This window comes from Cyprinus carpio, chromosome B16 (assembly GCF_018340385.1).
Source record: "Cyprinus carpio isolate SPL01 chromosome B16, ASM1834038v1, whole genome shotgun sequence".
Taxonomy (NCBI): Eukaryota; Metazoa; Chordata; class Actinopteri; order Cypriniformes; family Cyprinidae; genus Cyprinus; species Cyprinus carpio.
In genome coordinates, this window is record NC_056612.1 from 4,297,384 (window position 1) to 4,313,808 (window position 16,425).

At 37.3% G+C, this 16,425-nt stretch overlaps 1 protein-coding gene across 1 annotated transcript; it reads left to right on the forward strand.

Annotated features, from left to right (window-relative positions):
• The first annotated feature begins 2,679 nt into the window (after window positions 1-2,679).
• On the forward strand, window positions 2,680-8,711 carry yrdc (yrdC N(6)-threonylcarbamoyltransferase domain containing). Its single transcript, XM_042740369.1, has 6 exons — window positions 2,680-2,913; window positions 3,826-4,021; window positions 5,311-5,425; window positions 6,090-6,209; window positions 6,280-6,410; window positions 7,398-8,711. Exons 1-6 carry the CDS (start codon window positions 2,742-2,744, stop codon window positions 7,465-7,467), a joined length of 804 nt encoding a protein of 267 aa, XP_042596303.1. The 5' UTR covers window positions 2,680-2,741; the 3' UTR covers window positions 7,468-8,711.
• The last annotated feature ends 7,714 nt before the right edge of the window (window positions 8,712-16,425 follow it).

A 16,425-nucleotide genomic window follows, 5' to 3' on the forward strand; every position in this document is an offset into this window, starting at 1 on the left:
CCCCTCTTGATTTTTGGATGAAATATGATCACTCTTGAATATTCTGTGATGAAATCAAACACTTTTGCGTTTGTGATAGGCATGTGGTAGGGTTTCCTTTGGGTTTTTGTCCCCATCGGTTGTTATAGATCTCTGTTTCCCTCCTTTTATCAGTGTCTCCCTGCACTTTTTCTTTCTTGAACCCCGTTTCTAAACCCGCGTGAGTCTCTTGTGACCCGCTCAGGGATGCAGAAAAACAAGCAGCGGTATATTCAGAGATGATAAGTGTGTGTGTGTGTGTGCTGACCAGATACGCTGACACGTCTCATCTGACCTGTTGTTTTGAACCTGCTTGTAGTGCACTACCCAGCCACGGTTCAGCCGACCCGGCCATTATATACCACTGCTGTATAGAGGTTCTGAAGAGCTGACCGTAATGTAAATACATAGTACATTTGAGAAGATAAATGTTTAAGCCTTTAGATTGTATTTGTATTTTTGTATAGAGCTGTGAGAGGAGATGAGAGACGTGACTCTGCACTGCCTTCTCTGTCACCTGTGCATCTCTTATGCAGTATGTAGTTCTCCGCAGATCCGTGTGTTTCAGACTCAAGTAGGACAACCATTGCCTTACATCTCATGATAGTCATTTCATTTCAGCATGGACTAGACGTGGAGAATTTGAATCGGGTAGATATTACCGAGCGAGCCTTTTCCTATCCAGTGCCAAATTAAACCGTGAACTGACAGTGATGCTTCATAGCGCTGGTAGCTCCGTGTACGTCGCTCCTAAAATGTTAATCAGTTGCTGTTATTTATCCACTACATTTTCTTTTTAAATCTCTATTAATGGGACCTGTGCAAACCTAGTACTAGAACATTATAAATGCGATCTGTCTGAACAACACAGTTTTTTTTCTCTAATAAATGCACGCACTTTGGGGTCCAGCCAATACAATGATCAACCGTACCTTAATAATAATAATAATAATGCACACGCTTTGCAACCGTATTGTTTTGTTCATATATTTTGCATAGGAATTTTGACAAGTTACTTTACATGAAAGATTCATTTTGATTGAAGGCAGTTATTATTCATCACCTAACTAAAATAAGTAACTATGCAATGTCATAGAGCATATAGAAAAAAACATCAAATCACTCCTTCTGTACATGTTCATTAGTGAAATGTCATGTGTCAGCATTCAGTGGTCATTAGTCATTATTTAGAGAAACAGCCGTGTCCTGTTGCATTGAGTATTTCAAGTTTAAAAGCCTTTTTTTTTTTTTTTCACTTAAGTCTCATCTATCAATATGTTTGTTGTGTACAGTTATGTTTGGTGTGACTTAATCGGTTTTGTTTTGTATCTGGGCATTGCAATGTTATATATGTCTATGTATATTTTTTCCTGTTGAAAATTATTGCTGCTTCAATGTATTTTTTTATTTTATTGACCCCCACATGACATGAAAATCTTGCATTTGTTTTAATGTTGGAAGAATACTGGTGAAAGAACTACTTGCTTGCCTCTCAACCCTTCTGGTTTTGTTCTTGCTCAAGCTTTTTTTTTTTTCCCCCTCCTTCATCAGGTGCCATAATCATGTTTTCATTCACACATGGATCTTGTTAAGGCATTAACTTATGATTTAATGCAACAAACTAGCTTAATAAACCGTTGCTTTTCGTTATTCTGGATTTCTTCTGGTTCAGGCAGCATCAAGGACACGAGACCAGAGCAGAAGTTGGTCCGGTGTTAGTCGAGTCTCAGAAGCTTGAGGTAAAGAGGAAACAAATGCTTCCATAAGGACTGCTTTTGATACCCAAAGTGTGAGGAAACTGTAAAGATGTGTATTTTTAAAGAATGTATAATGTGAAATTTTTCTCATATGCTTGTTTTGTATAAAGTATTATGACAAAGTAATAACTTTTTGAATCAAAAAGCAATACAATACCAGTAAAATCCTGTCCGAGTTGTTACATTATTTTACTCGTTTCGGAAAGAAATTGCTCCATCCCAACACATTCACATCAAGATTTTATTTATACATGCATACTTGTGAATTTCAAATACTGAAAGGAAACAGTTCAGTTATCCAGTCCTCGGAGTGATGCATTTTCAAGGCCTCTTTCCTACCAAAACAAACATTTGAGTGAGTAGCTCTGCAAACAGCCTTTTAAAAGCACATCTATAAACATTAAACACCTACAGCAACTATTTTCTGAATCTCCTGCAGGTCATTCAGGATCATGGTGCAGAGCTCGATCTGTTCGTGCATGTCAGAGATCTTGCCATCAAGAGCCTCCAGGTGTCTCACAGAAGGGCACTGCTTGAAAAAATTATTTATTAGTGAATTAAGTTTTTTTTTTTTTATAAATAATTACAGAAGCATGCAATTTACCTGATCTGCAGGAAGATCTTTTATTTGGGTGTTTGATTCTTCGGTGTTTTCTGAGGTATGGACATTAATAAGAAATATCAGTCTATGAAATTATTCTTTAAATGTACGAAAAGCTCTCACCTGTACCTGACGCCATTTTAAGTTTTGTTTGTAAAACGTTAAACCCGGGAGTGTTCGAGCTTAATTATATTATTTAGTAATTAGTCATAATTAATTACATGCGATCGGTCCTAACAAGATGCACCTGGATTGTTTACTCGGAATTTGTTGTTCCCGCACGACTGAAATAAAGATCTAAATTGTATTTTCTGTGATGAAGGGACTTTTATTTTGAAGTGGAGTCAAACGTGGCTTCCTGGTTGATGAAAGCGTGCTGTCTGATTTCAGTGCGGCGAGCTGTCGATGGAGCTCTGCAGTTTACGGTCGGCATACGTTTCAATATTTACTCGTTCACACTAAACGGGTCGTTTAGTAGCGTCAGCATGTGTAAAGAGCTGAAGACGAGAGTCCTGCGGCTATCAGCGCAGCAGCAGGGTAAGAACGTTTATACTCTCGAATCTGTTTATTAGTCGAGAAACAAACACTACTGTCATTCTTCTGCTCGTGACTTCTAGCATACGCTCCGGTTTCATATTTCTATAATCTCTTACTCTCAGTTATGGCACTTTTGGCTCAGAGAACTATTAGAGAACACGCTCGCTAGTCGGGTAACATTAACATTATTGTCTTTAAACGGCGGATATACGTCAATATTGTCCTGAATATTCTACTACAGCGTCATTTCCACTATAGTTCAAGTTATGTTTTATGAACGACAGATGCTAGAATAGGTTCATGACCCTGGAGTGACATTCTGTGGTGGAAAAGACATTTTCATCTATATTTGTTGTAGATTTGTCATAATGTCATAGCTAGCGATTTAAGTATCTAAATACAGAATTACATTTTAGAAAATGTATGGCTTTTTAAAGGTGTTCTCTCATAAACCCCTTTTTATTCTTCACACGTGAAATATTTTCTATATCTTTTTGTCTCACTGGTAACCAAGTAGGCTACACTTATTTTTGCCAAAATTGTTGGTTTTGGGCTAAAATAATGACAACTTGTCATTGAGTAAAAATACAGTATTTTTTTTTTTTTTTTTTTTTTTTTTTTTTTTTTTTTTTAATACAGTATTTTTTATATTTTTATTGTTATTTTTTTTAAGAAATACAGATGCACATAACAATGGTTTATTTTACTCTTTGAGATTATTTTATTATTTATTTTAATAAAGTGATCTTAATAACATATGAAGAAAAATCTGTTAAACTTTTTAATATGGTCCGAATCTATCAGTAAGAAGGAAAACTGAAGTCAGTATTTTGGGGATCAGGTCTTGGTCTGTGGCTGGAGTTTTCTGATCCTCTCTGAGCTTTGCCGGTGTATTGTTTTTTTGGGACACAGAGTGGACGGAGGTCCTGAGCGCCACAGTCAAGGCTCTGAAGGCGGGGCAGCTTGTGGCCGTCCCCACCGACACCATCTACGGTCTGGCCTGTGTGGCTCAGGACTCCGCGGCCGTCAGGAGAGTTTATGATCTCAAAGGAAGGAATGGAGACAAACCTCTCGCCATCTGTGTCGGAGAAATCCAGGACATCTACAGGTTAGTTCACTGTTCTCAGATCAGTCTACTGAAGCAGCACTACTGTTGACAGGTCTGGGCTCAGTAAGAGATTTTGTTATTCTGTAATAATGCATTAAATTATTCAAAACTGCAATTACAGATATTTTATAATGATACAAACATTTCTATTTTAAAATGTTTTTTTGAACATTCTACATCAAAGAATCCTGAAAATGTATGTTACTTTTCACAATTTGACAGCAACTTTTTTCAACATTGATAATTCAATTCAATTCAAGTGTATTTGTATAGCCCTTTTTACGATACAAATCATTGCAAAGCAACTTTACAGAACATTAAGTTTCTACGATATTTAGTATCATCTTATCAGTGGTGACTGTCAGTTTATGTACATACGGCAGAAATGTTCAGAAAAATCAATAAAAGACATAAACAAACAGACGATTAACACTATTAACAGCAATTATGCAATCAAACTTATAGCAAAATGTGGTAGTTCTGTATGTTGTCTCTGGGTTAGCATCATCTGAGGTCCTCTGAGGGGTTGGCATCATCTCTTCTCAGGTGTTCTGGATCCAGACTGGAGCTTGTGTAAATCCCGTGGCAAAACAGAGAAACAAAAAAATAGAAACATAATTAGCGTAGCTGCTGTTCCAGCCAAGTAAAATTAATTAGTTTAACCCAAGCTAAAGAATAATAATGCACATTTGATCAGATATAACTGCAGTCCAAAATTATGAGATGCATTATTTGAATGCTTGGCCAAAGAGGTGTGTTTTTAATCTAGATTTAAACAGAGGAAGTGTGTCTGAACCCCGAATATTATCAGGAAGGCTATTCCAGAGTTTGGGAGCCAAATGTGAAAAAGCTCTACCTCCTTTAGTGGACTTTGCTATCCTAGGTACTATCAAACTACTATAATCAAAAATGTTTCTTGAGCAGCAAATCAGCATATTAGATCGATGACACTGAAGACTGCAGTAATGATGCTAAAAATTAGGCTTCGATCACAGAAATAAATGACATTTTAACATGTATTCACAAAGAAAACGGTTATTTTAAATTGCGATAATATTTCACAATATATATTTACTGCATTTATGATCAAGAGACTTTCGAAAACATTAGGAAATTGTACCGACATCTCATTTTTTGAGTAGTAGTGACCTCGACATTGCACCGTGGTGATTTGACTGCAACAGATATTTTAAGTGACTTGATATGCACTTATGGAATGTATATCGAAGTATCCTGGTGATAGTGACAGTACAGTATTTGTGTTGTAAGGCGGTTCTGGATGTTTTCAGGTACTGTACGGTGTCTGTGAAGGAGGAGCTGCTCCGAGATCTGCTGCCTGGACCTGTGACACTAGTTCTGGAAAGATCCACCGCGCTGAACGGAGACCTCAATCCTTTTACCAAGGTCTGCTTTCGTTATTCTCTGTTTACTTGAATATATGCCCCTAGTGAAAGAATACTTCAGCATACTTTAAAAGAGTACTTTAATAAGAATGTAATATACTTTAAATGAGAGCTGAATGTAATGTATTTGAACACATAATTGCATGTTTAAAATTAAATGAAAAATGTATTCTAGTTTAAATTTATATTAAATGCAATTAGATTAGACCCACTTAATTAGAACTTAAGTACATCTTAATGTGTTATTTCATATTTATCTTTGCAATATGGTTAAATTGTCACTGCTGAATGTACTGGCAAGCATTTATGATAAACTAAAATATTTGAATGACATTTCTATTGAAACTTGTCGTGTATTTAAATATATTTTTTTAATTCCACATTTGTAATGAAGCTGTCTGATTAGTACATTTAAAATATATTACCTTTACATGTCAGATGCACTAAATTAGAAATTATAATCATGTACTTTTCATGTGCTTTTATTTGACATTACATTATGCACTTTTTAAAAGTGTACTTGAGTGTACATTTAAAATCTGAAAGTACACAAGTGCACATTTAATACAATAAAGCAGACTTCTTCTTGGTTGAGTGTGTAGAGCTCAGTGCGGTCCTCTTTTGTTGTCTGTCTTCTGTGTTATGTAATATTCTGTGTGCTGTAGCTCATAGGGGTTCGTGTTCCAGACCATCCGTTCATGAGGCGTCTCTGTCAGATGTGCGGCGAGCCGCTTGCTCTCACCAGCGCTAACGTCAGCACACAAACCAGCACGGTTGCTGCTAACGTAAGTACAGAGCTCCGTTCTTTCTAAATGGTCTTCAGTGTGTGTTTGACGTGCTGGTGGTGTTCTGCAGGAGTTTGAGGATCTGTGGCCCAGTCTGGCTGTTGTGGTGGACGGTGGCCCGATTGGAGATAAAAGCCGTTTGGGTTCAACAGTTGTGGATCTGTCTGTGTGCGGCAGATACCGTATAATCAGACCGGGATGGTGAGCAACTCGCAACCATATAAACATTCATTTTTATGTGTGTGTGTGTATTTATATGTGTGACCCTGGAGCACAAAAACAGGTTTAAGTCGCTGGGGTATATTAATAGCAATAGCCAACAATACATTGTATGGGTCAAAATGGAATTTTCTTTTATACCAAAAATCATTAGGATATTAAGTAAAGATCATGTTCCTTGAAGATATTTTGTAAATTTCCTACCGTAAATGTATCAAAACTTAATTTAACTTAATATTTAGATTTTTTTGCACCCTCAGATTCCAGATTTTCAAATAGTTGTATTTCGGCAAAATATTGTATATTGTTAAATAATAATACATCAATGGAAAGATTATTTATTCAGCTTTCAGATGATGTATAAATTTCAATTTCAATAAAATTGACACTGAAGACTGGTTTTGTGCTCCAGGGTCATGTATATGGTTCAGTGACAAAAAGGGGGTTTCAAGCAATAATACAATAAAGGTTTAATACAGCATAATTTTTTTTTTTTTTTTCTGAGCAAAAAATTGATTTGCTATATTTTCACCATGATTTAAATAAGACACTCACTAAAATATCAATGTAACAATATTTTACACACCAAAAAATCTTGTCTGTCATATTTGGAACAAGAATCATTAGATGACATTAAAAGATTCAATTCTGGAACTAATTAATTGTAATTTGGAATCTTAACCACTGTCCCTCAGACCACGAGGTATTATCCATGTGTCAGCACGAAGTTTTTAATCATTTAAAATATAATAACATTGTCATTTTGCAGAAGCTTTTATCCAAAGGGACTTGCAAATGAATTCATAATTGTTTTAATTGAATAATTGTTAAAATTTGACAAATCTGTTACACTGAATGACATTATATGACATCTTTTATTTGATCTATGATTGCTAGTCATTTAGTCAGCCATCTTGGTACATCCCTACTTCCAATAAAATATGGGCTGTCTCTCGTCTTGTCTTGCAGTGCTCTCTCTGCTACAGTTCAGGTACTTGAGGGCAAGTATGGACTGCTGGAGGATCCTGCCAACCAATGAGATTCAAGCGCAGCACAAACCCGCTGTAGGTCAAAGTCGGCCCAGAGATCAGTCGGAGCTTCTGAAGTCTGTGCGGTTCTCAGTAATGAGGGTCTGCTTTTCACCTCTTCTTTTCAGAGAGTTTGGGACTGGTGGTTCTGATCTGAATGTGCTTTTGAAATGATCTTCTCAGTCTATTGAATCCACAAACTCAATTTATAAGGTTCTCGTTTTAAAGACGCACATTTTTCTTACTCAGTCAGACGTTTAGTTTGTAAAGCGTGTGTTTAGATGTTCTGTACAGTGGAATAATTCTCCTGTTGACGTGACCTCCTCACCACTCAGATGCCTTCGGGGATACACTGACTATAATGCTGGGAATACTGTTAAACTTGGTTGAGTTGATTGCTTTGTTACAGTACAGTAAGAGTTTAGACTCATTGATTTTGTTTTGTTAATTGGGATTTTATTTATTGCAGTTTTAAACGTGTGTTTTCAGGGGTCACTTGCTCTCTGGAAGAGCGTCAGTCTTTTTATAAAATTAAAACAATCTGAATCTGAGGTCAAGCATTGTGGACCAAAGCAGAGTAAATCATCTTACATGCAGATGTTATGCAATGGTCCCACTCATTTGTATTTGCAGTGAAAACATTATGTCCCTGTTGGCCTTCCGTTTTATTTCATACAGTTAGTAATGCTTCTGAATGCGTGGCTGTAAATGGGGTTGAGCTATGTTTCTGTTCTTCTGAGACATGTTGACATGGAGCAGCAGTCTAGGGAGAGTGACTGGCTGTTTGTTTACTAGCTGTGACTGTGTTCAAGGGCGATAGATGCAGCGTCTCTAATCAAAATGAAGATGATAACTCTGTTATTTGACATGGAATCAATGAATCGTGGCCGGTGGTGAGCGACTCATTTTAATAATGGCATTGGTAACTAAATATTAAAACACTTTAAATATGGGGGAATTGTAAACGTGTGATTTGGGAAAAGCAACATGGAATTAAATCAAATAAAAACTTCAAAACATTATGGAAATTTTCTAGTGAAATATGGAATACTTTAATCCTAAAACATTTTTTGGCACGTTGCACTAATATTCTTTGTGAATGCTTCCCTTTTGGATTAATTTTGGAGAAATAAACAATCGTAAGCAATTAGTTTTCCTTTCTCAATTTATGCTTTCCTTATTCAAGACAGTAAAGAATGTTAATGTATATATAAAATAAATGCTTATTCATATCTAATAAAATGTATGACCGTTAGTGTTGGTTTGAATACGTATTTTGTTTTTATTTCGATTTCAGTACTGTCCTCTGTTTTTGTGTAATATGTGTTCTGCAGCATATAAAGAAGACATTTTGAATATTTTTGTATAGTTGATATGTAGTCCATGGTTGATGTTTTAAAACGTGAAAGCATATGGTTTAAGCCATCTGTGGGTTTATTTCCTGGAAAATATACCGAATTATACCTTTGCAAGTAGTAAATGTACCGTAATAGTGTAGGTTTTCGAGGGTTTTCCTTTCTGTGTGTCAGAATGCCATTAGTAATGGAGCGCGGCGTGTACCTGATCAAAAATGAGGTGCAGAAATTCCCTTGAGATGACAGTGGAAGGTTTTGGACACACCAGTGTATCTTTGCTCAAGCGTGTGTGTGTGTGTGTGTGTGTGTGTGTGTGTGTGTGTGTGTGTGTGTGTGTGTGTGTGTGTGTGATGATTTCATGGCAGATCAGTCAACCCTTCACTGAGCCACTCTGTTGTACACTTAACATACACACTGGTTTCAGTCTGGAGGATAGGATGTTTAAAAACCTAAAGGGACTGCTTACTATATTGCTCACTTGAACATGTAGAAGGCAGATATGACTTAAACCTCTTTCCATATACCTTGGCATTATATCTCATCGGTATATGATTTTATAATTTACATTAATCATCTAATTTTTATTAAGGCTTGCAAGCTGAATGTTGATTGGCTGTAAGCCCTGCACCTTTAAGATGTTACCAACTCATTCTGACGTGATATACTGTGTACTATTAACTCTAAAAGATGCGAAAGAGAGCTCGGTCTGGTACTTGAGTGCTGTCCAAGGGGTGGATTTCTATCTGTGCACTTTAACTGTGATGATCTATCACCGCGTGCAACAAGTGCACTGAGATCTTTCACGCTGTCTTGAGCTGGAATGGATTAAAATAACATTAATGTTTAAACTGACAAGACTTAAAATACGTGAGAATGACAAACTTTCTAGAAACAAATATGCTTCTGTTTTAAGTGTAGGAATCCTGGTTGAAAGATGATGTTACTTGTACATTATTTTACAAGGGTTTTTCGATGAGGGTACCAGGGCTGACATGAAATCAGGGGACACCAATAAAATGATTTATATTTTATAGAAAAAAAATGCATACTTATGTCAAAAACATTGCTTAACAATGAGACTGTATTTGGAATAATATGCAAATATGATTTGCATATCTGAGATATATATAATAATTTTTTTTTTTTTTTTGCCTTCAATTCACAAATTAAATTTCCTGCTAAAAAAGAAAAATCATGGTGAAGGACAAGCCAAAAACATTATCATTACCAGCACAAATGATATTTAATTAAAAAATGTTAAATTGACTTTTTATGTAATATTGATGCAAGAGTACATGGTATTATGTTTTTGAATTGCAAATTTATTTGTTATATTAAATCGGTTTAATTATTTTTTAGAGATGCAAAATGCACTGATTTCGTCGAATGACCCACAAAATTTCAGGCTTGATTGTTATAGTCAGACTGTACTGATTGTTTTCTTTTGTAGAATCAATCAGTCAGTTACTGAAATAATAACTGATCATCTGATTCTCTCATTTTTGAAACCGAGAAACTTTCCTTCACATTCTGTCTCTACACAGACAGCAAGCAACCATGTCAAGTCAATGTTGATGTATCAACACTTACTGCATTGAATTAATGTTACAAAGTTTTGCACCTGCAGTTAATGTTGAAACAATGAGGATATTTTGGCAAAAACATTATGTAATTGAATCAATATTATAAAGTGATGTTGGTTAAACATCACTTATTTACCCTCAGTTAATATCAAAACAATGGTATATAAATTGCTCACCATTTCAAAGTTTGGGGGAAACCTTTTAAAATAAAAATGTCACATTTCCAGCCACTGTGTCAAGTCATCTTTATTTATATAGTGCTTTAAACAAAAAAGAATAATTAGGAAAACAGTGTCAATAATGCAAAATGACAGTTAAAGGCAGTTCATCATTGAATTCAGTGATGTCATCATGCAGCTTAGTTCAGTTTAAATGGTATCTGTGCAATAATTTGCAATCAAGTCAACGATATCGCTGTAAATGAAGTGTCCCCAACTAAGCAAGCCAGAGGCGACAGCGGCAAGGAACCAAAACTCCATCAGTGACAGAATGGAGAATAAAACCTTGGGAGAAATCAGGCTCAGTTGGGGGGCCAGTTCTCCTCTGCCCAGACGAAACCAGCAGTTCAATTCCAGGCTGCAGCAAAGTCAGATTGTGCAGAAGAATCATCTGTTTCCTGTGGTCTTGTCCCGGTGGTCGTCTGAGACAAGGTCTTTACAGGGATCTGTCTCTGGGGCTCTAGTTGTCCTGGTCTCCGCTGTCTTTCAGGGCTGTAGAGGTCATTTTTAGGTGCTGATCCACCATCTGGGCTGGATACATACTGGATCCGGGTGACTGCAGTGACCCTTTGACTTGGATACAGACTGGATCTGGTGGCTACGGTGACCTCGGAATAAGAGAGAAACAGACTAATATGAGCGTAGATGCCATTCTTCTAACGATGCAGCAAGTACATCGGTGGTTTTGGGAAGTGTTCCCGGTTCCGGTTTACCTAATTAATGCAGCCTAAAAATCCTTTAACGGATTTGGATATTAGAAGTGTATTAGTATGTTATGTGTAAGCCAGGTTAAAGAGATGGGTCTTTAATCTAGATTTAAACTGCAAGAGTGTGTCTACCTCCCGAACAATGTTAGGTAGGTTATTCCAGAGTTTGGGCGCTAAATAGGAGAAGGATCTGCCGCCCGCAGTTGACTTTGATATTCTAGGTATTATCAAATTGCCAGAGTTTTGAGAACGGAGCGGACGTGGAGGACTATAATGTAACAAGAGCTCGTTCAAATACTGAGGTGCTAAACCATTCAGGGCTTTATAAGTAATAAGCAAGATTTTAAAATCTATACGATGTTTGATAGGGAGCCAGTGCAGTGTTGACAGGACCGGGCTAATATGATCATACTTCCTGGTTCTAGTAAGTAACTCTAGCTGCTGCATTTTGGACTAACTGGAGTTTGTTTACTAAGCGTGCAGAACAACCACCCAATAGAGCATTACAATAATCTAACCTTGAGGTCATAAACGCATGGATTAACATTTTTTGCATTTGACATTGAGAGCATAGGCCGTAATTTAGATATATTTTTGAGATGGAAAAATGCAGTTTTACAAATGCTAGAAACGTGGCTTTCTAAGGAAAGGTTGCTATCAAATAGCACACCTACGTTCCTAACTGATGACGAAGAATGTACAGAGCAGCCATCAAGGCTTAGACAGCGTTCTAGGTCATTACATGCAGAGCTTCTAGGCCCTATAATTAACACCTCTGTTTTTTCAGAATTTAGCAGTAAGAAATTAATGGTCATCCAGTTTTTTATATCGACTATGCATTCCGTTAGTTTTTCAAATTGGTATGTTTCGCCGGGCCACGAAGAAATATAGAGCTGAGTATCATCAGCATAACAGTGAAAGCTAACACCGTGTTTCCTGATGATATCTCCCAAGGGTAACATGTAAAGCGTGAAGAGTAACGGCCCTAGTACTGAGCCTTGCGGTACTCCATACTGCACTTTGTGATCGATATGATACCTCTTCATTCACTGCTACGAATTGATGGCGGTCATATAAGTACGATTTAAACCATGCTAATGCAATTCCATTAATGCCAACAGAGTGTTCTAGTCTATGCAAAAGAATAGTGTGGTCAATAGTGTCGAACGCATCACTAAGATCCAATAGCACTAAATAGAGAGATACAACCACAATCAGATGATAAGAGCAGGTCATTTGTAACTCTAAGGAGAGCAGTCTCAGTACTATGATACGGTCTAAATTCTGACTGGAAATCCTCACAGATGCCATTTTTCTCTAAGAAGGAATATAATTGTGAGGATACTACCTTTTCTAGTATCTTGGAAAGAAAAGGGAGATTCGAGATCGGTCTATAATATAATTAGTTCTTTTGGGGTTTGATGAGAGGCTTAATAACAGCCAGTTTGAAGGTTTTGGGGACATACCCTAATAACAATGAGGAATTAATAATGGTCAGAAGAGGATCTATGACTTCTGGAAGCACCTCTTTTAGGAGCTTAGATGGAATAGGGTCTAACATACATGTTGTTGGTTTAGATGATTTAACAAATTTATACAGTTCTTCCTCTCCTATAGTAGAGAATGAGTGGAACTGTTCCTCAGGGGATCTATAGTGCACTGTCTGATGTGATACTGTAGCTGATGGCTGCATGGTTACAATTTTATCTCTAATAGTATCGACTTTAGAAGTAAAGTAGTTTCATAAAGTCATTTACTGCTGTGATGTTGAGAAATGTCAACACTTGTTGATGCTTTATTTTTCGTTAATTTAGCCACTGTATTGAATAAATACCTGGGGTTATGTTTGTTTTCTTCAAAAAGAGACAAAAAGTAATCAGATTTAGCAGTTTTTAATGCTTTTCTGTAAGATAGGTTACTTTCCCTCCAAGCAATACGAAATACTTCTAGTTTTGTTTTCCTCCAGCTGTGCTCCATTTTCCGGGCTGCTCTCTTTAGGGTGCGAGTGTGCTCATTACACCACAGTGTCAGACTGTTTTCCTTAACCTTCCTTAAGCGTGAAGGAGCAACTGTATTTAAAATGCTAGGAAAGAGAGAGTCCATAGTTTCTGTTACATCATCAAGTTGTTCTGAGGTTTTGGATATGCTAAGGAATTGGGATACATCAGGAAGATTACTTACAAAGCAGTCTTTTGTGGTAGAAGTGATGGTTCTACCATACTTGTAACAAGAAGTGGAATTTACAGTTTTAGCTATATGAAGTTTGCACTAATAATGATCTGAGATATCATCGCTTGGCTGCATAATTTCAACACCATCAACATCAATTCCATGTTACAGTATTAAATCTAGAGTATGATTTCGACAATGAGTAGGTCCTGAGACGTGTTGTCTAACCCCAATAGAGTTCAGAATGTCTATAAATGCTGATCCCAATGCATCTTTTTCATTATCAACATGGATATTAAAATCACCAACAATTAAAACTTTATCTGCAGCCAGCATTATTATGATCAGTGATCATATTATTTACAAAAAGTGCTTTCGTAGAAAGGGACCTGATATTCAATAAGCCAAGCTTTATCATTTGTTTATCCGTATTGCATCTGTTTTTTATTTGTTGAACCTCAATAAAATTGTTGCTCTTAAACCGGTTTGGATGTTTTTTGTATTTTCTAGCCCGGGGAACAGACACAGTCTCTATAGTGTGATATCTAGGTGAAAGAGTCTCTATGTGCTGAGAATTAACTGACTTCTGTGACTGGAGGCGGCTAGCAGACGGTCGGTTTAACCAGTCTGTCTGCTTCCTGACCTGGGCCCCAGTTAGTCAAGTACAAACTCTAAGACTATGTGCCATATTTCTAGAAAGAAGATCGGCACCACCCCAGGAGGGATGAAGACCATCTCTTTTCAACAGGTCAGGTCTGCCCCAAAAGCTTGTCCAATTGTCTATGAAACCTATATTATTCTGCGGGCACCACTTAGACATCCAGCCATTGAGTGATGACAATCTGCTATGCATCTCATCACCACGGTAAGCAGGGAGGGGGACCAGAGCATATTACAGTGTCTGACATCATGCTTGCAAGTTCACACACCTCTTTAATGTTATTTTTAGTGATCTCCGACTGGCGAAGTCGAACATCATTAGCACCGGCGTGAATAACAATCTTACTGTATTTACGTTTAGCATTAGCCAGCACTTTTAAATTTGCTAAGATGTCAGGTGCTCTGGCTCCCGGTAAACATTGGACTATGGTGGCTGGTGTCTCTATTTTCACGTTCCGTACAATAGAATCACCAATAACTAGAGCACTTTCACCAGGGTTTCTCAGTGGGTGCATCACTGAGTGGGGAGAACCTGTTTATTGTTTTGATCGGAACAGAAGAGTGGTGTTTAGACCCACGACTATGCCGCCTCACAGTCACCCAGTTGCCCTGCTGCAAAGGCCCTGTTACCGGAACCGAACAATGTACAGGACTCCCTGAGCTAGACGCATCCAAAGCCGTATCTAGAGCCCTCACATTCTTACTGTCCTCAATTAAAGTTTGGATGCGTGTCTCTAATTCTGAAATCTGAAATTCTGAAATCTTCTCTGTCAGCCTAACTATTTCCCTGCATTTATCACATTTATTTGTTTAACACAATCAATGACAAGAAATCTGTGGAGTGAATAACCCGTGCTCTCTTCTACCTTCAATACCATGACTGAGGTGAGACCCTTGAGCAAGGCACCGAACCCCCAACTGCTCCCTGGGCACCGCAGCAAAAATGGGCTAAACTGAATGGATATCAGTTACATTCATCACATTTAATACTTTTTTTTTTTTTTAAGAAGCAACAGAATATACTACAGCTCAATGTATAATTAGTGTCATCCTTCTCATTTCTTTAATTGTCCATCCTCATCTGCATTTACTTCTACTAAAACAGTGTTTCTCAACCCTGGTCCTGAGCGCCCCCCAGTTCTGCACATTTTGTTTGTCTCCCTAATCATACACACCTGATTCAACTCATTAGCTCATTAAAAGAAACTCCAGAAACTGAAATAGGTGTGTTGGATAAGGGAGACAAACAAAATGTGCAGTGTTGGGGGGGCACCCAGGACCAGAATTGAGAAACACTGTACTAAAGGAAAGGGCTCAGGCTGCTCTGCAAGCATTACTAAAGCATGTGTGTATAGGCAGATGTATTTGCAGATGGTTTATTCAAACTCTTTAATAACTTTTAAATGAAAGTACCTCATTACAATAACAAGAGAAATAATAAATTTGATGAAAATTTTTTAAAACTGTAGCAGAGAAGTTGTGTATCATATGTTAGTAGATTCAGCAAACAACTTCTGTATAGGATGCACCTTTTTTCTCTTTGATGAAGAAGCATGAGTTATACGACTGAGAAGTGCATATGCCGCATAGAATTCAGTGCTTCTTAATCCATGGGCATTTCATATAGAGGGTATTTTTAGCTGCTTTACTCAAAGCCCCACCCCTAAACCAAAGAACAAATCAGGTAAAGCAGCTTAAAAATGCCCCACTGATTGGGTAACACCAACCGTAATTTTTTAGAGATATACTTTCATGATGTTGTGGTTCATCAGCATCAAATCATTGTCAATATCCATGTCTCCATCCCTGTGTGTGCTGTTGGCTTTCATTACATTTTCAATGCTGATTCAACATACTTTAAATATTGAAATGTCAACCTCAACCAAGATGATGATGATTCAGATGAAAACTCAACATTGTGTCAATGTCACCATTAAACAAGGAAGCTGGTCAAAGCCCTTCCTGCAGACTTTAGCAGAGTCCCTCACTACATAGCTTCTTTCTGCTATGTGCAGCTGGTCAGTAGTTTTTGGAGTTTTGTCAATATCCATGTCTCCATCCCTGTGTGTGCTGTTGGCTTTCATTACATTTTCAATGCTGATTCAACATACTTTAAATATTGAAATGTGAACCTCAACCAAGATGATGATGATTCAGAGTGAAAACTCAACATTGTGTCAATGTCACCATTAAACAAGGAAGCTGGTCAAAGCCCTTCCTGCAGACTTTAGCAGAGTCCCTCACTACATAGCTTCTTTCTGCTATGTGCAGCAGGTC